This window comes from Nicotiana attenuata, unplaced genomic scaffold, assembly GCF_001879085.1.
Source record: "Nicotiana attenuata strain UT unplaced genomic scaffold, NIATTr2, whole genome shotgun sequence".
In the NCBI taxonomy this organism is placed as follows: Eukaryota; Viridiplantae; Streptophyta; class Magnoliopsida; order Solanales; family Solanaceae; genus Nicotiana; species Nicotiana attenuata.
In genome coordinates this window covers 99,824-127,404 of record NW_017672237.1, presented here as the reverse complement: position 1 = coordinate 127,404, position 27,581 = coordinate 99,824, and the positions used below count along the sequence as shown (strand labels likewise).

Here is a 27,581-nt window from a genome sequence, read left to right as displayed (position 1 = left end):
GATAGGATGCAAAGATACTTTGACAAAATTCAAGTGACATTGCACCGCTTCAAAGAATGGACTCTGGTTCCCATACCTAGAGAGCAGAATAGCGAGGCCGATGCCCTCGCAAACCTGGGATCATCTGTCGAGGAAGATGAATACTCCCCGGGGATGTTGTTCAGCAATCCAAATCAGTGATCGAAGAAGGCCATGCCGAGATCAACTCCACTAGCCTGAGATGGGATTGGAGAAATAAATACATCGATTATTTGGAAAGCGGGAAGCTATCCACGGAACCAAAAGAGTCGAGGGCCCTGCGAACCAAAGCAGCCCGATTCTCACTCGACGAGAATAGAACTCTGAACAGAAGAACCTTTGATGGGCCCCTAGCAGTATGCCCGGGACCGGGGGACATAGATTACGTGCTCCGAGAAATCCACGAGGGCACCTGCGGAAATCACTCTGGTGCCGATTCCTTAGTACGAAAGTGATCAAAGCAGGCTACTATTGGGATAGCATGGAGAAGGACACCAAAAGATTCGTCCAAAAATGCGACAAATGCCAGAGATTTGCACCAATGATTCACCAACCCGGTGAACAGCTACATTCAGTCTTGTCACCATGGCCGTTCATGAAGTGGGGGATGGACATCGTCGGACCCCTAGCAACGGCACCAGGATTCCCTCCGAGATAACATGTGACAATGGGAAGCAGTTCATCGGAAGCAAAGTAACAAAGTTCCTCGAAGACCATAAAATCAAAAGGATCCTGTCAACACCCTACCACCCATGTGCAAACGGTCAGGCCGAGTCCACAAACAAGACCATCATTCAAAACTTGAAAAAGAAGTTAGAAAATGCGAAAGGAAAATGGAGAGAAATGTTGCCCGAGGTGCTATGGGCATAAAGAACAACTCCAAAATTGAGCACGAGAGAGACGCCTTTCTCTCTGGTATATGGCTCCGAGGCTTTGATACCGGTCGAGGTCGGAGAGCCAAGCGCCAGATTTCGACATGCCACCGAGAGCTAAAACAATGAGGCCATGACTGTAGCCCTCGAACTATTAGATGAAAAGCGGGAAGCTTTACTGGTCTGAATGGTCGTCCAAAAACAAAGAATTGAGAGGTACTATAACAGGAGAACAAATCTCTGACATTTCGGAGTCGGGGACTTAGTCCTAAGGAAAGTCACCCTAAACACTCGAAACCCTAATGAAGGGAAGCTAGGCCCGAGCTAGGAAGGACTGTACCGCATCCTCGGAGTGGTCAAAAAGATTCCTACAAGCTTGGTACCATGGAAGGCGAACAGCTTCCAAGCAATTGGAACGTATCGATGCTCAAACGCTATTATTGCTAAGGTGTCCGATGGAAGACACAGAAACATCCTCCGACTCAAAGACCTTGGGTTTTAAAGCATGCATTGCACTCTTTTCCTTCGATCGAATTTTATCCCAAAAAGGGTTTTACCGGCAAGGTTTTTAACGAGGCAGCATCTACATGCTACCTAAGGAGAACTTAACAAGTATTCAAGACTTCTCTTCAATCAACCTTGAATACCGGGGGGCATTCCCTCGGGAGATCACCTCCCCGGAGAAATCAAGATGAGCCAAAGAGGGTCTCGATAGAAAAATGATGTATCAGGCCAAACGATCAAAACCGTGTCCGCATAGAATAATTGAACCCTCGATGACGAAAACATATATACTTGTACCAAGTAATCAATGAATATTTTTTCCATCAAAACACTTTGCGCTTCAAATTTAGAAGTTTGCTACTTTCACAAGAAACGGCTCCAGGGCAAGAAATTTCCCGGAACACTCAGGAACTGACATCAAAAACTCGAAGCCGTACGACCCCCAGGCCGAAAACTTCGAGCTCATAAGCCCTCAATGAGGCAACATCAAGTTCACAAAGAACGGCTCCAGAGCCAAAAACTCTCAATGTCTCGGAGACTGTCGCCCCATCGAGCTATCAAAAAATCGAGGCCATACGACCCCAAGCGGGCAACCTTGAGCCCAAAAACCCTCCATGTGGCAATGCTAAAAAATGTAAGACCTCCATGAGGCATTATCAACAGTGTAAGACCTCCATAAGGCAACCTCGAGTTCATAAGACCCCCATAAGGCAATACCAAATCTATAAGACCTCAAGCAAGGCATGAATTATACTTGTGCCAAGTAACCTATCTGTAAGACCTCAAAAGGCATGTTCAAATTTATAAGACCTTACAAAAGGCATAATCCTGATCTTAAAGTCAAGGCTATATATTCGAACTTGTAAGACCCCTAAAAAGGCATACCCTCGATGTAGACGTCGAGGCTACCTCACTCGGGGACTAAAAGGCTACGGCCAAACACAATGACTACGGTCACAAGGCTCCGGCCAAACTAACGCGACTCAGGGACGCCCGACCATTGCCATAAAATCACAGGCCTCCAATTACTTCGAAGATACTTTAAAAAGAACCGGTTAATCAGGCTACCCTCGGCATAAGCAAAAGAGCTTCGATCATGTCAGCTCCAAAATAATGAAAAGGCTTCGAACAATTCAGCCATCGAGCGAAACCTCCCGAGGTGCTCATTTATCGTTACATAACGGCTCACAATCGAGGTTCTTATCGAACCGTCGAAGAGTCGGACGAACACAAAAACTTCAAAAAAGTCTTTAACGAGGGACAAATAAAGCCATATTAGAGGTCGTACCGACCTAACGCGTAATAGTCTAAGCGCCAGCCTATGTTAGAGGTTGTACCAACCCAACGCCTAAGAGCCTAAGCGCCAGCCTATGTTAGAGGTCATACCGACCCAACGCGTAAGAGCCTAAGCGACAGCCTATAATAGAGGTCGCACCGACCCAACGTGCAAGAGCCTAAGGGCCTGCTCAAATAGCCTCAGGGCCGATTTTTAGACCTAAAGGTCGATGAGCTCAAGTCGAAACTTGACTCGGGGATTAAGCCCCAAACGGTCAACTTTCGACCGTTACAAATCGCTCAGCAGTAGCAAGAACCTAAGGGTTTATTTGAGGTCCAAAATTTCGGACCAATTGTCAACAAGCGTCACAGTTTATTCCTAAAAAGCAAAGGAAAAACGAGGAATGTTTGAAAAACGAAAGGCTTTTTACATATATATTGAAAGTTCACAAGGGTGCATTTACAAGGCCCATGCCTAAAGCCCTTACAAGGGAGAGCGCAAATAAAACCCTAATCTACCACCGGGGTTGTTCCTTGAACGACTCCCTCAGAGGTTTTGCCTTCAACAGCTCCGGCCACGGCCCCCGGGTCTGCAACGGCCTCTTCCCCTTCGGGGATCCCGCCTTCATCTTCATCATCTTTCGAGCCACTGCTAGACTCACCTTCAGAAGTAAGCAGGGTCGCAGCCTCCTCTTCTAGGGTCTTCACCCTCTCGATCTCGGCAGACAAATCGATGCCCCCTGCATGTATATCCTCGAGAGCCTGCCTCCGAGATTCTAACCGGGCATACTCCACGGCTCGGGTCAATTGCAGCTCGGCCTCCTCGGACACCATCCTCGCCTGAGCATTTGCAGCAACAGCATCCTCTTTGTACGAGGATACTAGCGCCTCGGCTTCAGCCCTGGCCCCACATAGCGCAGCAACCAACTTAGTGTGAAGATCTTTATATTTATTACTCTCTGCCCTCGCATCATGAAGTTGATGTCCGATTGAAACCACCTTCCCCTGGAGAGTATCTCTCTCAGAGGCTATCTCACTCACATGCCGTTTGAGTTCGAGAATTTCAGTGTCTCTGGCTCGGAGCTCCTCCCTCATTAGGACATCTTTCTTCTCAAGCTGCAAAGATCGGCCCAAAGGTGTTAAAACACTGAAGTCAAGTAAACATGTAGACAAAAACAAACAGAAACTATATAACTTCATCAGTGAGATGAGTCCTCTCTCGGGACGCCACCTCCAAACAATCCCGAAGGCCACGGAATTCTTCCTCCTTCTTGGTAAAAAGAGCTCTAAGCTCATCGACTCCCGAGGTGAGCTTCCTGCGCTCACCCTCGTAGCGAGTCAACTCAGCTTGAAACCTAGCAAAGGTCTGATTACAAAGCACCTTGGCCTAAAACCGTGAAAGAAACAAAGTTAGAAAGACGAAGATCAGGACACCAAGCAAAATTTACAAAAAATTACTTGCTCACAGAGCCTATCGATCTCACTGAAAATAAGTGAGGCATCAAGCTCAGGGTTTTTCTCGGGTGCAGCAAAAAGCCTTTCAAACGCATCTTTATCTCTGACGGGCGCCCCCACATCGGAAGATTCTTTATTTTGGGCATCCTGCATCTCCCTCGGAGGTAAAATCGGTCCCGAAGGGGAATCGCTCACTTCAATGACCCCGACTGGATCAATCGGGGCCGTCTCTTGTTTCTGGAGAGCTTCAGAACTAGGATCCTCCGGACCGCCTACCGAAAGCACCTCAGCTCGAGGAATATTTTGGCCGCCAACCGGCTCGAGAACATTACCCGATGCACCCGCGAAGGCCTCTTCAGCCCGAGGTAGGGCAACAACAGCATCAAGTTCCAATTTATAAGCCACCGGCTCAACAATATGTGGCACGGTCAGGTTTTCTCCTCCCTCGGGTTCTACCGAGGAATCATCTTTCTCCTCGCCTTCAGCTCGGGGACTCCCCAATACTTCTGGAGTTAAGGCTGCTGAATCAGTCTTAGGTACTTCCACTTTGGCCTTCTTGGATTTCGAAGGCTCAGTCGACGATTTCCTTCGTTTTTTCTTCTCTTTGTCAGGTTTTGGGGTATCCGTTTCCCCATGCGGTGCTTCCCTCATCAAGGAGGCCTCTCCTAGTCCTGTGCAAACACAAAATATAAACACAGGGAATGAGGGCGCAATCGGTAATAGTTCTTCTGAGAGATTCAATTACAGCAGAAGCGAGGACTCACCGTGGTTCTTGGCCTCCCATCGAGTCTTAGGCAGGTCGCGCCACACGCGCTCAACAAATGGACAAGTCGAATCTAGCCGGCTGACCCAACCCGAGAGATCCTTAACCACATCAGGGTACGCCGCGGCAGCTGCATCAGCGGAGGAAGTCAGTTCATGGGGAAATTGATCCAAAGGGAAAAGAAAATACTTAATTAGCGTATCCACTTACATTTCATGTTCCACCTTTCAGGGAACGACATCTTCTCCATTGGAATCAGGTCCGAGGTCCTAACTCGGACAAAACGGCTCATCCACCCTCTGTCCCTAACCTCGCCAGTGCAAGCAAAAAAGGCTTTCGAGGCCTGACATTGGAGCTTAATCAGGCCCACGGAAGAGTCGGGGACTGTACATTCTAATCAAATGGTCGAGGGTGAAGGGCATCCCCTTAATCATGTTCGCAAAATATCTGATCATGTAAACAATACTCCACATGAATTTGGCCGAGAGTCACTCGATATCGTTCGTAGAAGTCGAGGATCACGAGTTCTATTGAAGGCGAGGATGGCTCCACCGGGCCAAGAGTAAATAGATAGGTATACACACTAAGGAAGCCGGCCTTCTATGTCGTTATGTCCTCTTCCCGAGAAGGAATCTCCACCAGCACCGCGTCCCCCAGCGGCAGTCAATCTTCACCTTCTCGGCGTCTGCTACTAAACTAATATATTGGGACATGGGTTCACATCGTCCCTGCTTCGATGAAGGCTTGTCGACCTTGAAATCGGAGGTCATTTCAAAGGGTCCTGGGATGCATTGCTCAAGATGAGGGGGCACTGTTGCTTTGCCCCTAGACGAGCGTGAAGAAGAGGAAGGCATATATTCCTGAGGGACGGAGGTGGAAGTCTTCGCCATTCTTTTTTTTTTTTTTGATTTGCACCGTGTGTCCGAGTCTCTATGAGCCCCGGCTAATCCCGGGGGTGCAGAGGCCCTCGGCAAGGAGTTTTCCGCAAGTGCACCACGGTTAATTCAGGTTTTACCCAGTCCGATGGCCCTCAAAAATTGTTTGCACCCAGTGGGTTTCGAACTTGAGACCTTGAAAGGGAGCAAACCCCAAGGCTCAAGTCTATTGCCACCAGGCTAACCCCTGAGGGTTAAAGTCTTCGCCATTCTTGTTAAAAGATTTCAGAGGAGAGAAGAAATTGTAATCAGAGAAAGAACGCAAGAGAGAAGTAAGAAGAACTCTTTCGAAGGCTTGATAACACAATGGAAAATAAGGGGCGAAGGAAGAAGTATTTATAGAGGCCAATCATGTACGTTGGGGCAGGCCAAAAGATAGTCAACCGTTGTAATCAATTCAAAGGCTTTTCAAGGGTTGTGTGGACGCGACCTTTAGACACCTTTTCGGTCAGATCAATCGCTTGATATAGCGTAGCTGACGTCATAATGGAAGTATCAAAGAGGCAAGAATTCAAGACCGTTTCTTATCATTTTCACTCTAAGAAACGCGGGGACTATCTGTATGCGGCGAAAATCGGAGAGTCCGATTTTATGATCATTATGACATTCCACAGCCTGTCTCCAGAAACCTCGAGGCACAGTTCGAGGTTCGACCCTGAGGGTTCCCTATGCTCGATCTCGGGGCAGCGCAAATCGGTGGCTATCTTGGACAAGCGGGAAATTCCCAAGGCATGTGGTCAAAGCTGACAACGTCTGCAAGAATAGTACAAGTTTGTACCAGACCATTAAATAGTTGTACCAGCTACGTTTCTTTGTAATAATTATGCATGTACCATGTTGGGCTTCCCCCTCCTATATAAAGGGGACCCTTATCATTTTGTAAGACACATAATATTCAATACAAGAACAGGAACATTCTCTGCTTTTCAACTTAAACACATTCTACTGTCGCTCCTTTGATTTTATTGCTTACATTTATTGTGTTTTATTGATTGTTCTTCATTTATTACTCATCATTAATCATAAAGAGTCATCATCAAGGTCCTTAGAACTGTTAAGTTCTTCATCGACCATCCCCAGTCTGATACTTTAGCTCGACCTCGAGGCCCAGCATAGGCTAGCTCAAGACCCCGATTCACGGCCATTCGGTTTGCATAACATACTGTCTCCAAGCTCTTATCTCATTTTCTTGACTCATACTTAGCATCTATCACCTAACAACTAGCATTAAAATAAATCACGTATTTTTAGAATCACAAAATCAAATTTAATTGTAATTACCATTTTCAAGGTAAACATAAACATAATCACAACTAATTGACATAGCCAAATTCATAAACAAAGGAGATGGAATAAATAACAAGCTCTAACTTTTGCCTTGATTTGATTGAATGCAGTATTGTTACTCACAAGTAGGGGTGGCAAAATGGTTAAAAGAAAATAATTAATCACCCATATTATACACTAAAAATAGGGGTGGCAAAATGGTTAAAAGAAAATAATTAATCACCCATATTATACACTAAAAAATGGGTTGAATAATGGAATTTTTAAAAACGGGTATGAATAAGAACCATATTATCCATTTAGAAAATGAATAACCAAAGGGTCTGACTTTTACATTTGTAAAACCTCAAATTGGGGGTTCTTCAAGTTAGGGAGACTAAGCCCGTTTGGACATAAAAAAAAATTTCCCTTTTTCCAAAAAAGTTTCACTTTTTTCCGGAATCAGCCTTTGTTCATAAAATTTCCAATTTTCACTTGAAGATGCATTTTGAAAATTTTCGAAAATTTGAAAAACTCCAAAAAGCTATTTTTCAAAATTTTCACTCAAATCACTCATAAAACTTTAAAAACAACCCAAAATTATATTCATGTCCAAACACAACTCTAAATTTTAAATACCATTTTCACTTGAAAAAAAATTTCCCCCTATTTTGGAATTTTACAATTCTTATGTCCAAACGCCCACTAAGAATTTCCCAAAAGTGATCATATGCAAGAAGTCATGGATAATATGGTTACCCATATTGTCCGCCGGTTAACCCGTTTTTTATCCGTATTAAATATGGTTCGGATCGGATAAATTATCCGTTATTTACCCGTTTTTACCCGAACCATATCCGACCCGCCCGTTTGCCACTCCTACTCACAAGTCACAATCAAAGTCATAGTTCCACCATTTGGCAAATACGTGATTACTGGAAGCACACCTGCTTCTGTCTTCGCAAAAATAGTACATGTATCTGGCTTTTGTTTTTCATGTAACAACCAACTTCAGAAAGAAACATCAACAGGACAACAATATCTATTTTTCTTAAACTAATACGCAAACAAGTCTTAGTATTGGCATTTATGGAAGCAGATATCACCAGCCCCATTATCCCATCTGGAAAAATAAACCACAAATTGGCTCTATTAATCTGACATGCATGAGAAACTAGGTTAGAAGACACAGTTTCAGCAAAAAGTAGTAAATCACCTCACAATTACTATTTACTCAGACTGCCGTCGGATTACTGAGAATGGCTTTCGTAACCAATAACATTATTTTGAGAACTATTCATTTTTCGCTTTTATTTCTTTCCTCGTCTACAAGTAAAAAAATCAAGTAACTAGATCATGAAGAGAGAACAAAACTAGCTTATGTGACACCTACCAGTCCATGGACTACATACGATTAGACAAGGAACCAGAATCTCAGTGGCCAGAGTTGAACCTGGTAAATCTTGATCCCAGAACATCAATGGTGATGAAGTGCAAGAGGCATACGGCTTGTTGGCTTTGCTTAGCCCTCGTTGGATCCAGGTTGCCATATGGTTATTTTTTGGAATTTAGAACTTCTCCCTGGCCAGTTGTTAAAGGTTCACAACTAACAACCTGCAAGGCACAAAAAAACATAAAATCAATATTTAACAACATTTTCTGAAAATGAGAGGATGAATGCCAGTCTAGTTCTGCTTGGTGTCCCAGAATAAAAACAAATCATTCATGCCTAACTGGCAAATGCCCACCACAACTCAAGAGAAAAGAGAGGGAGAGGAATTCATCACCAAAATTTGATTGGATCTCTAATCATCTTCATTCCTTCCCATGACAATAACTAGAATGAAAAAAAGGGGAATGTCAATGCATCCACCGATTCACTGAGTGACTTTTTCTTACCGCTGCCCTTACGTCCCTATCTCTTAAAGCCCTATCAGACTTCCATTGCCGATTGAAGAAAGCCTTGTATGGCTTCAAACAAGCGAGGATACTGCCCACTAGATTAGGTCAAGTGATTAGCAAGACAATAGAGAGCCCAATAGAAATAAAAATCAAAGAATCAATTATTCATGGTGCTGGATAAAGACCAGATGTGAGCTGTGCACAAGAACTTAATATATGCAAAATGCCACACCAATGCTAAACAAATAATCTGCTTAATATAGCTCTGGCAGACTGCACATAATACTGCATGGATGAATGCATCTAAAGAGATGAAGGAGCTTGTTAAAACAAATCCCGTCACATTAGCCAATGCATCATCAAAATAATGCCCCATCATGACAAGGAAACACTGTTTCTCATCATTACATATCATAAAGGTTGATGAACAAAGCAAAAAGGGACACCATGGAAGAAACATCAAAAGGTAAAGAATCAGAAAGGAGTCCACTAGTTCTTACAACCGCACATTGTGAAGCTTAAACTAAAAGACCGTTAGACCATAACAACATAGCAAAAGACTACCAGAAATGAACACAGGAAGTGACAAAGTTCAGTACTCACATCTGGGACCTTGCATTGCGTCATATTCTCTTGATTTCCAAAATAAGAATTGTTTACTCAAATTAAATAGCACATCCTTTCAGTTGAATTTAAACCAAAAGACAATTCATATGTATACTAACGTACTGTTATCATAATACATAGTGAGGATAAAAAACCAATGAGAAGTGTACTGGGAGAATGGTAGAACTATAACTAAGGAACCGAAAGAGAAGAAGGTGCTTACTCTACCTTGGGAGATCATCACAGAAGACTTGCCATTGGTTAACTGCTGAAAGAAACTTCCTAGTGCAACTGAAAATGCAAGCTTAAAGAAACTTGCTAGTGCAACTGAAAATGCAAGCTTACATATCTGTTAGTAATGTACTTTCAAGGTTTTGCACCTCTCAAGCACAAAGAAGAGAGAAAAACAAAAGCAACCCGCTAAAGTTTTTCACAGAACTAGTGAAAGCCTTCTTCAAACTCACGTTAGAAAAATGTAAGATGAAAAGAAACCTCACTGACACGTTCCTCAATCCCACAAGATTGCAAGAAGCGTTGAATAAGCGAAGAAGAGGAAACAAAAGAGACAATCACATTTTTGAAGCTAATAGTCAAAGAAACTAATTACTCATGTTTATTTTTAGCATATTGAGCACTTTAAATAGGTCTTAGAATGAGTAAAATTGGTAAGGATAAGGAAAACTGATCCTAATTAATCTAGAATAAGAATAAGGCTAAGAAAACCTGTCCTAACTAAAATAGGAAAAAGAATTCTAGTAGGAATAGACTACCAACTAATAATCCTAGTTTGACTAGAAATATAAATATAATACTACTAAAACAAGAATCAAATTACTAGGAAACAAGAAATAAGAAATCCTAATCTTTATAGAAAAGAGATTATAATCTTGAATGGATTCTTGGACTTCTTGAATTTCTGGATTCTCGACCTTCTTGATCTTGCATCATTCCCCCTGGTTGGAAAAGACTCATCCTTGAGTCTAACAGCTTCTGTAGATGGTGCATGATTTGCTATAGTAAAGAATAGGGACCCAATGTTCACCAGGTTTCAAATTACATTTTGCTAGCTTATCATATAGCTTTTTCTTTCTTTCTTTCGTTCTTCCTTCCTTTTTCTTCTTCTCTTCTTTTCTTTTCTTTTTTTTTTTTTGCTCTGTTTTTTCAATTCCTTCATGGGCAGAGGCAGAGAGCTTCATGTCAAACCTGAAATTTTCTCCTTTTTTCAGTTATAGAGTAGAATTAATTGCATGTTGACTTGATAATTTTTTCCTATAAAACAGTATTGAAATGGCGTCACATAATGGTAATAAAGAAATGATATAGCTTGGAATTATGCTATACAAGGCTCATCAAGATCCATAATTAAATATGTGTTTTGTGAAAAACATACCATGGTGGAATAATTCATCACAAATAACATTTGATTGGTGGATGTAAAAATATAGTACAATGTCCTCTTTGTCCGCCTGATCTTAGGGAGCAAGTAAAAACATTTGTTGAGAAGAAAAATGTGACAAGAACTCAAATGAGTTATGAAGCATCGGTGAATCTTATTGTTGAAGATGATGAAATGAGACCTCCCCACCACTCCCCCCCCCCCCCCAAAAAAAAAAAAATCAAAAGATATCTTCAAATAGTTCTAGTGGGTCATCAACGATGCGTACGGTCACAAAAGGTCCTTTCAATCTTTATTTCTAGGGAAAACAACAAGAAAAGGAAAAAAGGTGATTCCGGTTCAAGTTTAGAAGCCAAGAAGATTTTGAGGGATCGCGCCGTAAGTGCCTTTGCAACATGGATGTACGATGCGTGGCTCCCTTTCAATTGTCTTAACTACAAAACTTTTGATAAATTCATTGAGGCCGTAAGACAATATGATCCGGGAATGAAGCCACCTAGCTATCGTGAAGTTGGAGTAACTCATCTTTAAAAAGAGGTGAAGAAGATAGACAAGATTGTAGAGGAGCATAGAGTGAAATGGAATAAGTTTGGATGTTCCATTATGATGGATAAATGGACAGCACAGAATGAAAAAATGGTCATAAATATGTTGGTGTATTCTCCAAGAGATAGTGTTTTTCTTAAATCTTAAACTTCTTACATGCTTAAATCTTAGAGATGGCCTATTTGGTTTATAGGCGGCTATTAGAGCCAGAGACATAAGGTCACCAGGTAACTAACTTTAATATAGATATCCTTATAGCTTTAATTTAATTTATTTATACTTATTAACTTTTAAAATATTTTTCTATAGTTGAATGGTGGATGCAATTTGGTCATCAAACTCCAAACTTGCAAAAATTTGCCGTCAAAGTACTACGCTTAACTTGTAGTGCATCTGGATGTGTGAGAAATTGGAGCGTATTTGAGAATGTAAGAAGCAGATTTATTTATATTAATATTCTTCTGTATTGTATTATTATTAGTATCTATTAATTACTCTCTACAACTTATACGCAGATTCACTCCAAAGAAAAGGAATAGGCTTGAGCTATCACGTCTCAATGATCTAGTGTATATAAAATACAATAAAACATTGAAGCGTCGCTATGACGCTCGCGATACCATTGATCCAATTTTGTTGCATAACATTGACGAGGCAAATGAATGGTTAACTGGAGCTCCCCAAAATCATGAAGATGAACAAGTGTATGTAGGAGATGATCTCGATTGGGGTACTGTTTCTATGGCAGCTGGAGTTGAGGAGAATATTTATGGTCTTAGAGGGAGTTCTTCAAGTTCAAATAACAAGGGAAACGGAGTAGCTACAAGTTCAATGCCGGTCCCTATTTGATGAAGACTCCGAGGATGAAGAAGATGATAGCCAATATAATGCTAACATTTTTGAAATTCAAGAATTTGAAAATCTTGAAGAAGAATAGATGTTGTTTGTTTTAGTTTATGAATCTACTATGACTATCTATTGAGTTTTAAATTTTTTAATTGGTATATTTATTAATATATTATTGCTATTGAATTTTTAGTGTGTGTATATATATATAATTTTATTTTTTATATATTGTTGCTTCACATCAAAAAGGCGAGCACTTCGCTTCTCGTTTCTCGCCTCTCGCCTCAGTGAACGGGCCCTCATCGATATTTGTCGCCTGACGCTATCCAAAACACTAATTATGGTACATTTGGACATCATGAGCGGATTGATATTGCTATGGCCCGAGGTTTATGCCATGCGATTATTGTTGTGGAACGAGATTTATGTCGTGCGGTTATTGTTGTGACACAAGGTTTAAGTCGAGCGTATTGTTGTGGCACGAGATTTCTGCCGTACAGCGTGTGGATACGCACCATCCCTTGGGATCGCCCTCCCATGTTTCTCTCTTGGTGGTGTACACGCAGAGTTTGTGAGACACTGACGAGTGTCAAATTATGATGGTATTGGTTGTGAGCTGGGCGTAAAGGGGGAAGCTTAAATTACTTAAGTGAATTATTTACGTCATATCATGCATTGACACTCTAGACTCACGTACAAACATGCATGTATATCATCGATATATGCACATTCATGCATTTAATATATGCATAGGACTTAATAGCGGATAGTTGCACACCAGGAGAGTGTCGGATTCATGAATATGTTGAGTCTTCATAATGCATAGACATCTTAGACTGATGCAGGATCATTCGTATAGTTGCTATTTGGGAATTGATGCGAAATTTGGTCTCTATCATGCACAAACACTCTACATTCATGTAGAAATATTCGAGTAAAGCTACTTGGTACAAATCTCCTTTATATGTTGATTTGGTGCATTTGTATATGTTTTGATCTGGTTATTTAAAAAAGCATGCTTATTACCTTCTTCTTTGATCGAGCACCTTATCATTGATATCAGACGTTCCTTGGTTGTCTCTTGGCTATTTTTCTGTTATTGTATTGGTTTATGAGCTACACGGATAATATAACGTGAGTATCTTTTAACTAAACTTCGCCACTACTTCGTTGAGGTTAGTCTTGATACTTATTGAATACATAGGGTCGGTTGTACTAATACTAAACGTCTGCGCCCTATGTGCAGATTTTGGAGTTGAGTTGTTGTGGAAGTCGAAGGCTAGAATTGAAGATGTACTGGCGTTCCAGTTGTAATCAACCATTTTGTTCATGGTAGTTTAGGACGACGTTGTAATCCTAATATTAGTCGCTCATGACTTGTACTACTAGTTCTTGGGATAGCTTGTATTAATCTTTGCGTTCTTATTTTACTATGTATTTGATGACTTCAATTTGAACTATGATTATATTGGTTGGCTTCCCTATCGTGTTGGGTTAAGCGCCATCACGATCCTGTTGGTAGGGGTGGGCATCGGTCGGTTCAGTTCGGTTATGAATATTATCGGTTTTGCCTATCGGTTATCGGTTTACAAATATCATAACCCAATAACCAAACCGATAAGATATTGGTTATCGGTTATCGGTTAATCGGTTATCGATCATTATCGGTTCGGTTATCTGTTTACCCGATAAGATAAAACAACTAAAACAGTTTCGCAATGTATAAAATAGTTTCGGTATAAAACTGTTTTGCTAAAACAGTTTTATAAGATTCTAAGAACTGTTTTGCTAAAACTCTTTTCAGAACTGTTCTATTTCACAAGAATTTAAATTTACTGCAACATCCAATAAAAAAAACATTAACCAAAGTTTCTATCTTTCATTCTTCAACCCAAAAAATATAAACAAAAATCTCACTTCGGCTTTCAAACAAACTAAGAAAAATCCAGAGCCAGAATGCTTTCAAACAAACTAAGAAAAAGATGAAGATGAAGCAACTAAAAACTTACACGAAGAATCAAGATGAAGCTGAAGAATGCGGCTGAGAAATGCGACTGAAGAGTGAAGAAGATGCGACTGAAGAATATGATGGATCTGAGAAATGAAGTGAAGATGTGACTGAAGAGTAAAAGAAAGAAGCTGAGAAATGCAACTGACACCGGCCTGAGTCTTGACGGGCTGACTGGTGAGGGCGTGATGCGACTGACGCCGGCCTGAGTCTTAACGGGCTGACTGGTGAAGGCGTGAGGTGGAGAAACTGAGAAAGAATAGGGAAATCAAAGAGTGAACTATGATGTATGAATTATGAAACCCTAGTATGTATATACTTAAGGATAAACTAGTAAATTAGTTAATCCTTATTGGGTTATCGGTTTTACCCAATAACAGAATTGCCAAATCGAGCCCGAACCGATAACCCGATAAAAAAAATTTTTTAACCCATTACTAAACCGTTAACCCAATAGCCCAATGCCGATAACCCAATAAATAATTAACGGTTCGGGTTATCGGTTTTACCCGATATATGCCCACCCCTACCTGTTGGGACTTGGGTCGTGACACATGAACAAAGCCTAGTTGTGCGCATAGCATCTGGAAGGCTGATTTTGTCAGAATCCTTTATCGAACAAGTTCATATTTTGATTGGTAGCTCTAATAAAAGAATACTCCTCAACTCACTGCTTCAGCGTGGGGAAAAGAAGATTTAGGGCATTCAAATGCTATTCCCTTAGTAGTTCCCAAGGCATTTTGACTAACAAAACATACACAAGGCTAAGCTGGCTTTTAGTTGCCTGGCTTAAACAAAATTGATGCTCAAAAACAACAATGATCCAACAAGGTTTCTTTCTCCCAAAATATAGCTAGGAAGTTGAACATCCTCGATCTGCAGCAACTAAGTGAGACTCTTCCTAAATCCCAGTTTTCATCTAAGTTTCTCCGACATGTCAGTTTAGGTGCCGCACTCGTGTCGACACGACACTAGTATGGGTGTGGGTATACGGGATCTGGTCAAACAATTTTGGGTACTTTGACCAAAACGGACAGAAAAATTCGAGACGAAATACAAATTGATTCCCGAAATCATAACCAAAACTTGAGTAAATTTGAAGAAAATAGCATACCTTAACTAGGTAATCAATTCTTTACTTGTTTACAAGTTGAAAATAAAAAAGAAATCCGCTTTACAAGCTATACGTAAGTATTCCACAAAATTTCTCATAATTTAGAGATATTTTTATTTTTTTGAATTATTTGTGGTGCCATCCAGCTTATTGTCACCATAAAGTTGTACTCATATATAAGATTGAAAAAATATTTGCAATACAGCAACTTCACAAGTTACTAATAGAACAGTCTCGGACTTGACCATAGGGTTTACTAACAGAATTCTATAGTTAGGATGAGCACCAGCACCCTATTACATTAGTAACAGAAAATTCAAAGTAACTTGCCTATCAGAGTAAATTTGAGACAATGATTCTCATGCCGAAGTCTACAGTAAGGATGCAGCATAACAAGATATTAGTAAATGAAACTCAAACTTGCAGAAGAAGCCAACTGTGGGACAAAATTATATTCAATTTTTAGATCACTTAATAGCATTCAACAACAAGAATAGAAAGCACAAGATTGCTAACATTGGAACATGACCAACATTAACAGAAGCAAAAGTGTAGCATGGAAAGAATGCTAAAACAAAAGAACCAAACATATGTTGAAAGAAAGAAAAAAGGAGCATACCCTTTTTCCTTTCTTTTTCTTTCTACTCAGTATCTGAAGGCAAATGCGATGAATCGACAGGACCATCAACTTCAAGCGTCAGATTTTGTAACCCAGGCTTCAATTCCTTATGGTAAAACTCCTCGTACTCCACTCTATCTCCTGCTTTCTTCTTCACCTCAACAACTCTCAAAGATGGTGTCAACTCGAATATCTCAGCTGCAATAGTCAAAGGTCCCTTTGCACCCTCCTTAGACCCCTCCAAACTCACTCTACAATCCTTCTTCCTCACTGCAAAGCTCACAACTTTAGCAATTTCCTCTAATTTACTTATGATCTTAGGCACCGGAGCCCCCGATATAAACCTCCCTCCATCCTCTCCATCCTCAAACAAACCAGACAAGTCAAAACTACGCGAAAATGAAATGATATCAAATGCATTCAAACTAGCAGGCCTAGGCAAACTAGGCGGCTTCCTTCTTATCTCCATTTCAGACTCTGACTCTGACAGCTCAGACGAAGAATCAACTCCTTCTTTATCATCCACATCATCATTTATGCTACATAACTTGTCATCCTCTATATAAAATTTCACATGTTTAAACCCCTTTTTGAACCACCTATTGTTCATTATCTCCGGAATTGTGATCCGCCTTTCAGGATTTGTATCAAGAAGTCGAGTTAAGAAACGAGCCAATTCAGAGGAAAACCATCTAGGACATCTAAATTCACCTTTGTAAATCTTCTTATACATAGCCATAACATTCTGGTCATGAAATGGTAAGTAGCCTGCCATTAACACAAAAAGTATGACCCCACATGACCAAATATCAACTTTAGCTCCATCATACCCTTTCCTACCCAAAACCTCAGGTGCAACATAAGCAGGGGTACCACAGAAAGTGTGGAACAAGCCGTCTTGCTTTATCTGTTCAGAAATAGCACTTAGACCGAAATCAGACACTTTAACATTCCCATCTTCATCTAATAATATATTCTCTGGCTTTAGGTCTCTATGGTACACCCCACGGGCGTGACAAAACGCCACTGCTGAAATTAATTGCTGGAAATATTTTCGAGCAACTTCTTCTTTAAGCCTGCCTTTAGCAACCTTATTGAATAACTCTCCACCTTTCACATACTCCATCACGAAATAGATTTTGGCTTTGGTTGCCATAACTTCGTATAATTGAACAATGTTTGGATGCCTAACTCTTCTCAGGATCGAGATCTCGCGTTTTATGTGGCCAATTAGTCCTACTTTGAGGATTTTTTCTTTATCAATCACCTTTATGGCTACGCACTCGTTGGTTTTGATGTTCCTAGCAAGGTACACTTTTGCAAATGTACCATGGCCTAGTAATTTCCCAATTTCGTACCGACCCAATATAAGAACTTGATTTTCCTTCTTGCTGTTGCTACTGGAGCTGCTGCTGGTGGTGGCCATGGATTAAGCAATTCAAATGGATTATTATGCCTTAAAGATTGGAATATACGAAATGGGATTTAAAAAGTCCACCTTATTGTTGTGTTTGTGGAGGAGCTTCCGCCACCAAAAGTGGGAGTGAGCTATGGTTGTTTGTGGGTTGCCGTAGTGTTGTAGGTAGCTACTAGGATGTTGATTTTCATGTTTTTAAAGTAAGACAAACGATTTTGGAAAAAAAAAAAAAAAAGTAACACGAAAAAGGATCCTATTATCTTTTTTATATTTAAAAATAATTTAACTTTAATTTTTTTTTATTTTTCTTTAATAAGATCTGTATATTATTCAAAACCAAATGCACCACATTAAGCCAAGTGGCAACCTAGAAAAAAGTCACATGGCATAATTAGTTATTTAGTTAAATATTAGTTATTGGTAATTATTTTTGAATTAAATATCTATAAATTTCGAAAATAAAAAACTACCCATTCAAAATGGGAAGTAGTTTCTTCCTAATATAGTAGTTTAGATATATACATATATAGATTTAAAGGTGTCAAACGGGCCGGGTTGGCCTGGTTCACCGGCCCTGACCGGTTTTAGACCAGCCCAGCCCGGCCCTGTAGTATAGGGGCCGGGCAGGGCTAGGATGGGATGGGAACCGGCCTCTGCCGGCGGCCTGTGCCATGTAGATTTTTTTATACCGGTTAACCGGACTGATACAACCTGGTAAGGTCATGTCAGTTAGGAATCGGTCAACCGGACCAGACCGGTTCAACGGCTAGTAATTTATAGTCACACAAAACTTTGACTTATTTTAGACCACAAATTTTAAAAGTCTACTTTTATTTCTTAAACTTTGTAACCTGTCAAACTACATCACAGAAAAAGAGACAGGGGGGTTGTTATATTTGGGGTTACGACACGGATCGATGAAGTTCTTTTTTGCAAGAGGGAACGGGGGTGAGTGCAGCGGCTGGGTAAGGTTGTCGGAGATGGATTCGATTGTACGCTTTTACAGCTGAAAAGCTTAGGTGATCTAAAAAATAAAATAATATGCTCATGTATTATGGGAGAAGTTATTGGCTATGGGGGCCTGGAGGAGCAGTGGGGACGCGAGTTATATGTGGATCACAACTGCGGACTACATTAGGGAAGCTGCTAGAGAGGTATTAGGGGTTACGAACGGCTACCCGGGGGTCACAAAGGGGACTGGTGTTGGATAAAGAGGTCCAAGAAAAAGTGAAAGCCAAGAAAGAGGGGCATGTGAAACTAATTGAGAGCGTCGATGAGGAGGAAAGGAGAACGAATAGAGAGTTTAATAAGAAGGCCAAGAAAGAGGCGAAGTTAGCGGTCACGACTGCCAAGAATGCAGCATTTGAACGCTTGCATGAGGAGCTGGGGGGGGGGGGGGAAGAGGTTATGACAAGAAATTGTTCTGGTTAGCCAAGGCTAGAGAGAGAAAGGCTCGGAACCTGTACCAAGTGAGGTGCATCAAAGACGAGGAAGGTAAGGTCTTGGTAAAGGAGGCGTGTATTAGGTGTAGGTGGCAGACTTACTTTCATAAACTCTTGAACGAGGATGAGGATAGGATCATTGAGCTTGGGGAGTTGGAAAGCTCAGAAAGCCACCGTGATTTTAGGTTTTGTAGACGTATTAAGGTTGAACAGGTTGAGGAGGTTATGCAGAAGATGAGTAGGGGTAGGGCAACCGGACCACACGAGATTTGAGTGGAATTTTGGACGAACGCAGGCAGGGCAGGCTTGGAGTGGCTTATTGATTTGTTTAATATTATTTTAGGACGAAGAAGATGCTCGAAGAGTGTAGGCGGAGTTTGATGGTCGCGCTATACAATAACAAGGGTGATATTCAGAATTACAATAACTATAGGGGTATCAAGCTACTGAGTCACACTATGAAATTTTGGTAGAGGGTGGTGAAGAGGAGGGTGAGGATGAGTGTGTCTATTACTGAGAACCAATTCGGTTTCATGCCAGGACTGTCAACTACATAAGCCATTCACATGGTAAGGAGGTTGATGAGTAGTACAGGGAGAGGAAGAAGGATCTGCATATGGTGTTTATTGACTTAGAAGAAGCCTACGATGAAGTCCCTAGAGAGGTTTTATAGAGATGTTTGGAGATTAGTCGTGTTCCGATAGCGTACATTAGGATGATTAAGGACATGTACAATGAAGCTAAGACTCGGGCGAGGACTGTGGAAGGAGACTTGGATTACTTGCTATGGCAATGGGGTTGCATCAAGGATCGGCCCTTAACCCATTTTTATTTGCCCTGACGATGGATGTGTTGACGTGTTACATTCAAGGAGAGGTGCAATGGTGTTTGTTATTTGCAGATGACATAGTGTTGATTGACGAGACACGTTGTGGGGTTAATACTAGGCTAGAGGTGTGGAGAGAGACCCTAGAATCTAAAGGTTTCAAGTTGAGCAGGAAAGTGCAGCCCGGTACACTAAGCTCCCGCTATGTGCGGGGTCCAGGGAAAGGTCGGACCACAAGGGTCAATCGTACGCATCCTTACCTTACATTTCTGTAAGAGGTTGTTTCTACGGCTCGAATCCGTGACGTCCTGGTCACATGGCAGCAGCTTTACCAGTTACGCCAAGGCTCCCCTTCGTTTCAAGTTGAGCAGGGCGAAGACAAAATACTTGGAGTGGAAGTTTATTGTTGGGGCTCATGAAGCAGAAGTGGACGTGAAGATGGATACACAAGTCATCCCTAAGAGAGATAGTTTTAAATATCTTGGGTCCGTGATACAGGATAACACGGACATCGGCAAAGAAGTCGCACATCGTATTGAAGTGGGATGGATAAAATGGAGGCTCGCTTATAGTATTTTGTGTGACAAGAATGTGCCACCTAGACATAAGGGTAAGTTCTATAAAGCGGAAGTTAGACCGGCTATGTTGTATGCAGCTGAGTGTTGGCCAATCAAGAAATCTCATGTCTAGAAGTTGAAAGTAGCAAAATGAGGATGTTGAGATGGATGTGCGGGAATCGAGGATGAGATAGTTTGGAGATGTGAATAGGAGAGGTTGTAGTGCCCCGATTAGGAGGTGAGAGAGGTTGACCGCACGCAGGTAAGGGGAGGGGTAGAGGGAGGCTTAAGAAGTAACGGGGTAAGGTGATTAGGCAGGACATGACACTACTTCAGCTCACCTAGAACATAACCCTCGACAGAAGGGTGTGGTGGTCGACGATTAGGGTTTTAGGTTAATAGGCAGTCTAGAGTTTCACTGGAGCCGTGAAGGTGCTGTGATGGCGTCTAACACCGCTTGCTAGGCAAGCCAACAACCAATAAGCAAAAATAAACTTAAATAACATTATTAAATAGCCAACAATGGCATAACATAGATAACTGAAGTCAATAGCAATAATACAACTGAAAACCATCTCACAATTCGGTGTCATCGAGTAAATGAGCTCAACAGAATTTAGATACAGAACTGAACCAAAATACAATACTGTCTGAATGATTAAATAGTAGTACATTAACTAAGAAAAAAGGGATTTAAACGTCTGCAACCGGAACAGCAGATGCTTCAAAATCTCCAACAGGTACAAATGCATCTCTAGCAATCACGTCCCTCGAAAGCACCTGAATCTGCACATAAAGTGCAGAGTGTAGCATGAGTACAATCAACCCAATGTATTCAATAAGTGACAAGCGTAACCTCGAGCTGAAAGCAGTAACGAGCTTTGCATGGTCCAAAATTTATTTTCAATAGCCAATAACAGCAATAACAGTATGATAACAGTAGAAAGTAAGTTCAAGTAATATCTGGTTCAACTTTATCAAAAAAAGAAGAAGAAAAATAATCATGCTTCTCAACTGTACCAGTCAAGGCATAAATTTTTTCCACAGAAATAACCTAAACATAGTTTACCAAATAAAACTACGATTAAATATCAGATAGAGATATATAAATTACCAGTTAGCACGAGAAAGATACGACCCTATGGTTTCACGATAAGTTTACATGCCAAAATCAATGATATTGCAGTTAAAACATCAAGTATACCAAAATCTTAGCACATGTATAGTGTCTTGGCACAAGTACCCCTCCAACATCTCTCTCACACACACGGAGCACTGTATGAGTGCCTAATATAAGTCCCTCACCAAGCATAGCTCGTGTCCCTGCACCCACATGTTAATACCTGACTCTAGAGGGGTGGATCCTAACTCAAGTGCCAATCGGATCTAAGTCAACAATTAATAACACTTAGCCCAAACTGGGCCCGGCGCATGCGTCACCTCACTATCAATACCATTCAGCCCAAGAAATAAAATCTTTGGTGGAGCTTGGGCATAGGGAGAGAGGGGCATCCAAGTAATAAAATCTTCAAAGGGGACATATTCTATCATTTTTTTAGAAAGGGAGCATTTTGTGTCATAGAGTCTTTAAAAGGGATTCTTAGTGTCGGATATTTATCCATTTTTCCATTATCTATTTTTTACCCGCTTGTATCCGACTCTACCCGTCCGATTGTCACCCCTAAATCGGCATGCTTTACGTGGCTTATAGGGGCAAACTGGAGTCAATTTATGGTGACTAGACTTTTAGGTTGACAGATGCAAATAGGATTGGATCCACTTCTTGATTCTTAATTTTGGTCTTTGAAAATGAATAAATGCACTTGACTCACGCAACAGTGTCTTGCGCTTAGTGGTTAATACAGCGTAGTCTATATTTCCTCAAGCAGAAACTTTTAGCAGCTATCAGCATGGTCAAGCGTTAAACAGCATCTGAGGGTGGTTGGTCTTGTAGAACTTTCTGCAGGTGGTTCAAATTATCAAATAGACAGAACTTATTAGGTAATAACATACTACTCAATCGATTTTCAAAGGGCCCAAGCTTACAGTATCGTGATTATGAAAATTGTTTGGGTTTGAAGGAGTTGTTAGAATTTATTTCATTTTCTTCTAATGCTTGAATCTTTGCCACATGCTATAATTAATAGAAACAAACATAAGATATAATTACTAACATCCTTGAAAACCCAAAAATAATGCATGCCGAAGTTAGAGAAGAAAATGCAAGGATGAAGTTGCCAACACAAAAAAATTGATTCAATAACATAGAAAATGCAGTTTGCCCAAAACGCCACTCCCTCCCTCACTCACTCATCATAAGCTTGTCTACACTTGCAATACATCCTCCAAAGTCTGAAGACATCCTAAACATCAAATCTCAGACGTTTGAGACGTTCAAAATGATTTTGCCATTCTCATTAGAATCCTACCATTATCATCAAAACTGCTGGGTCACTGGGAACAGGACAAAATTGTAAAATCATTCTGCGAGGAAAAAAGACAAGATTTTTCTTCTTTCATGTCTATAGTCTATTGCTTTTTGTAGGTATTGGTCTGTATATTTGTTGGGAACAGGACTCAATTGTAAAATTACTGAATTCAGGGACATGCAATAGTTTGGAGGTGTAATGATCATTCAGATTGGAGGGCCTGAGGACTTCTGAAATATCTGGGGGCAGTATGTTTAAGGAGGTAATTTCACATATGGTCATGTCTGCTGCAAAGTTAAAAAACTAAAATTTTATAATCAAAAGAGTACATCAAGTATTTATTTGCCTTTTACTCCTTAAATAACATTTGACTATCTATATAAGTGACTCCACTAGCATGGATTAAACAAGGACAGGAAAAAATCATGATATTAAAAAATTTGCAAAGAACAGGTAAATAATCTATAGAGCGTAAAATAGACTTTGCATTTATGAAAGTAAAGGTCATTGAAACAAGGGGGTGACGATGCCTATAGTTTAAAGTTGGACAGAGGGTTTGATTTTTCAGATAAAGTTCGAGGGAAACCTTATCTAGTGTGACTGTTTCTCACCTTTGCAACAACATATAATGTAAAAAGAGTGTCACTACCAATAGGCAAAATACATAAGTTATCCCTGAACTATGGACAAAATCCGTTAAAATATCATGGTATAGCCAGTTTTCACACTGGTCAATGAAAAATAGCCAGCGTTTATCAAGTCAATGAAAAATAGCCACTATTTTGCTGCAACAGGGACCGGTCCAGTATAATATACGGGAGTTCTGATGCATTTGTGTACGAACTCCAGCATATTATGCTGGACCGGTATACTTTGCTAACTCCTGTAAAATTTGCGGGAGACTGGAGCACCAGTGCTCCAAACTCCAGTATATTATACTGGACAATTATACTTGCTGGAACTCCCGTAAAATTTGCGGGAGTTCCAGCATAATTATGCTTGAACTCCCGTAAAATTTGCGGGAGTTCCAGCATAGTTATCCTGGAATTCCCGTAAAATTTACGGGAGTTCAAGCATATTTATGCTGGAACTCCCGTAAAATTTGCGGGCGTATTTTTCCGGATTTTGAACAGTGATTTCGCTCAGATTTAAAGTGGCTAAATTTCGATGACTTTTGAAACTTGGCTATTTTTCAATGACCAGTGGTAAATCTGGCTATTTTTGAATTTCTCCCACAAAATCCTTGTTACACTCTTTCTGACCACGAAAACCATCTTACACGCTCAACCTTTTTAGAGTGTGTCTAATGCACACCTTTTTTTCTTGACCAATTTTTCAAAATATGCGTAAAGTCACACACCAATAAGATCGTGACACGTGTCATTATTCTTTTAAAAAATAAAAATATGTAAAATTACAATTATACCCTTTACCATCTTCTCCGTTGCATCTCTTTCTCTTCTGGCGAATCATCTCCTCTCGCCGACAACCCAAAACACCAGACCTCTGTCGTCTAATTCAAACAAAAAACTAAAAGCCCCAATCAGTTGCTCCTAGCTTCTGATTTCCAACTATTTTCGAGATACAAAATTACAATACCATCATTAAATATTAGAATCTTTTGCAAAAACTCTATAAACGTCAAAAACAATGAGGAGAATATCAGGCCTTCTTAAGCAAACTTACAACCCTCTGCAATGCTGTATACGGGAGAAATTCAAAAATAGTCAGATTTACCACTGGTCGTTGAAAAATAGCCAAGTTTCAAAAGTCATCGAAATTTAGCCACTTTAAATCTGAGCGAAACTGTTCAAAATCCGAAAAATACGCCCGCAAATTTTACGGGAGTTCCAGCATAAGTATGCTTGAACTCCCGTAAATTTTACGGGAGTTCCAGGATAACTATGCTGGAACTCCCGCAAATTTTACGGGAGTTCCAGCAAGTATAATTGTCCAGTATAATATACTGGAGTTTGGAGCACTGGTGCTCCAGTCTCCCGCAAATTTTACAGGAGTTAGCAAAGTATACTGGTCCAGCATAATATGCTGGAGTTCGTACACAAATGCACCAGAACTCCCGTATATTATACTGGACCGGTCCCTGTTGCAGCAAAATAGTGGCTATTTTTCATTGACTTGATAAACGCTGGCTATTTTTCATTGACCAGTGTGAAAACTGGCTATACCATGATATTTTAACGCTATATACTGGTAAGTGGGTCATATACTACTTAATAGCAAAAAAATAGGCGACAAACAACACGAACTTATACGAAGATAAGGGCTCCTTCATGGGTGCCCCCGACAGGTGAAAGGGAAAAAAGGAAGAGGAGAGAAAAAGGTGCTTCAATGGAGAAGGTATGGTGAATTTTCGACAGGTGAGTGTTGGTTGATTTTAGGATGGTGGAGAAGTTGTGGAGCAACAATGGTGGGTGGTGGAGATGTCTAGGTGGGTCTGAGGTGGTGGGTTAGTACAGAAAAATAAAAAAAGAAGAAACTAAAAAAAGGGAAAAAAGAAAATAAATTGTAATCGTTGAATAAATTTTACTAAATCCGAACCGTTTAAATAAAATATCATATATACGATTTTTTACTATTTGCCTCATTTTGTTTGTAAAACACGCGCGAGCCATGTAGACAAGGAGTTGTGTATTAGACACACTCTGAAAAGGTTGAGTGTGTAAGATAATTTTCGTGGTCAGAAAGCGTGTGATAGGGATTTGGTTTCAAAATGGATGTACTGAGGAATTGTATTAAGTCAATATTGGAGTACATAACCAAAAGGCCAAAACAAAGTTGGCGTTGCTCACAATTATGATTTCCCCATTTGAGGACAGAGAAATCAATTACAGAGAGGTATAGAGATAGAATGAGTCCTATGAAGTGACTACTTCAGCCGAAATGATTAGCAAGCTTCATAATAGACTAAAGAATAACACCGAGATCGACAGTAGTCCATACAAACTACAACAACAACAACAAACCCAGTATAATCCCATAGGTGGGATCTGGGGAGGATATTGTGTAGTGTACGCAGACCTTACCCCTACCTGGAGAGGTAGAGAGGCTGCTTCCGATATACCCTCGACTCAAGAAAAGGTGGCAAGGAAGAAAGGGATGAAGAAGAAGAAAGAGAGGGAAGAAAGAAAGAGGGGGAAGAGGGAGACAAAAGACAATAAGGAAAAAGGGAAGAAAAAGTGGTATCAAATAGTAACAGTCGAGGAGCAACAATTTCCCGTAGCGATTTTCAAAAAACAGCAATGGACGTGGTAGCTAAGTACCAGATACACTAACAATCTAAAAGAAAGTATCCCTCAACCAACCACAAGAATACTACTAGTACTACTGGTAAACCTAGGAGAAAGTCACAACTACCTGTCAACCCACCACGTTAATCCTCGGCCTCCATACCTTCCTATCGCTGGTGTAGACCATACAAGAAAGTATTCTTGTGGTTGGTTGAGAGATACTTTCTTGTATGGACTACACTTCCTATCGCTAGTGTAGTCCATACAAACTATCAACTGCAAAAAACTGTTACCAAACCGAAGAGATAATTCACATTCACGAGGACCAGCTGAAGATAAAACAGAAAAAAGAGTACAAAATCAGGGAGTACATAATTAGAAACTGCATTCTGAATGAAACTACGCTGGCAACTAAGATACAGAATTCAGATTTTCACTCCACAGTTTATGGTTATATGATAGTAGTATAGTCAACTCGATCCTCACTATAAACTATTTTTTGGAAGAAATGATCATCACTAAAAGCTTTTGAAAAGAATTCACACTATATCTAAACTCGTATCTTTGAAGAAAGATCAAACATTCTGGAAATAGGAAGCACTTAATGTCACTCTCTTTCTTGCAGTAAGGTAAAAGAGAATGGACCTTGAAGATTATAGGAAAAAGGTCAGTAACCAACATAAATAGCAGCATTCACTATGTAACAATCATCATTTTTATCTCCCATGTCTTCCACTTGGACACCGCTGGAGCATATCAGTCCACCATCTACGACCTCAATAATCAAGATTCTTCCACTATAAACCACAAAAAAGAAGTTTTAGAAAAAATCAGAAAGAAAAGAACAAAAGTACAAGTGATAAGTTCCAGATTTGCTCGTCTAAAGTTACCAACCCATAAAAATGTGAAATTAGAAATAGACAGTCACTCGTAAAACAGTCTTTCATTACTTTTCCTGCCTTCACTAGTTCCTGGGAATTAAAAAATCCAGTCACTTTCTTTATTACTACTTAATTTTATTGTTTAAATTTCCAAAGTAATATTCTTGAAAGGATCAATGGAGAAGCTATTACTACAAACCAAGTATTCTTGTATCTTGTACTTACTAAGGAAAGACTGACTTGACCTTCTCAAGATCTAAAGACTGTTGGAGAGGCCGAGGAACTCCCAGTTTGATCTGCAATTTCATCTGCTCAAACGATACACCGGGTATAGATCCTGGATCGACCACATAAATTGTAATAAAGGGAAAAAGTAAAGCATGCTTACAATCTGAAACTACCTTAAAATCTATATCCTATAATATAATGTGCCTATCAATCAGTAGACGAGGGGCCGCATTGAACCAACCAGATAGTTCACTGAGGGAAGGAAGGAGACTTGGCAAACTAGAGATAATTTCAAGCAGACCATTGTGAAGCAGAGAGTTTATGAACAATTCCTCGTTGGAAACATTCATTCTTTTCAAGTTTATTGTTTAAAACCCAATGTTCTATGCTAATTGATATCTCTTAGCTGCTCCAACAATTTACAGCCC

The 27,581-nt window shown here is 40.4% G+C and overlaps 2 protein-coding genes across 8 annotated transcripts in view; both read right to left on the bottom strand.

Annotated features, from left to right (window-relative positions):
* Positions 1-8,217: 8,217 nt before the first annotated feature.
* On the bottom strand, positions 8,218-17,709 carry LOC109212421 (CBL-interacting serine/threonine-protein kinase 12-like). Of its 6 annotated transcripts, none has more exons than XM_019376071.1 (2): positions 16,126-17,709; positions 8,218-8,702 (listed from the first exon to the last, which is right to left on the bottom strand). In XM_019376071.1, exon 1 carries the CDS (start codon positions 17,549-17,551, stop codon positions 16,148-16,150), a length of 1,404 nt encoding a protein of 467 aa, XP_019231616.1. In that variant the 5' UTR covers positions 17,552-17,709; the 3' UTR covers positions 8,218-8,702; positions 16,126-16,147. The 6 variants fall into 6 exon arrangements, with proteins under 6 accessions (XP_019231616.1, XP_019231612.1, XP_019231611.1 ...); XM_019376067.1 differs by lacking the exon at positions 8,218-8,702 and adding an exon at positions 8,710-9,085; XM_019376066.1 differs by lacking the exon at positions 8,218-8,702 and adding an exon at positions 10,165-10,865.
* Positions 17,710-26,395: 8,686 nt separating this feature from the next.
* The window catches only part of LOC109212422, a 4,218-nt gene continuing 3,032 nt past the window's right edge, over positions 26,396-27,581 (bottom strand). The window contains exons 3-4 of one of the 2 annotated variants that reach the window (XM_019376073.1): positions 27,151-27,262; positions 26,396-26,841 (exon numbers count right to left, since the gene is read on the bottom strand). In XM_019376073.1, the coding sequence (XP_019231618.1) occupies positions 26,712-26,841; positions 27,151-27,262 (242 nt within the window). In that variant the 3' untranslated portion in view covers positions 26,396-26,711. The remainder of the gene's footprint in view (positions 26,842-27,150; positions 27,263-27,581) is intronic. The other variant, XM_019376074.1, reaches the window with a different exon arrangement.

Bases quoted from the DNA above. Each gene is read 5' to 3' on its own strand.
- LOC109212421 (XM_019376071.1), bottom strand. From the start codon at position 17,551: ATGGCCACCACCAGCAGCAGCTCCAGTAGCAACAGCAAGAAGGAAAAT.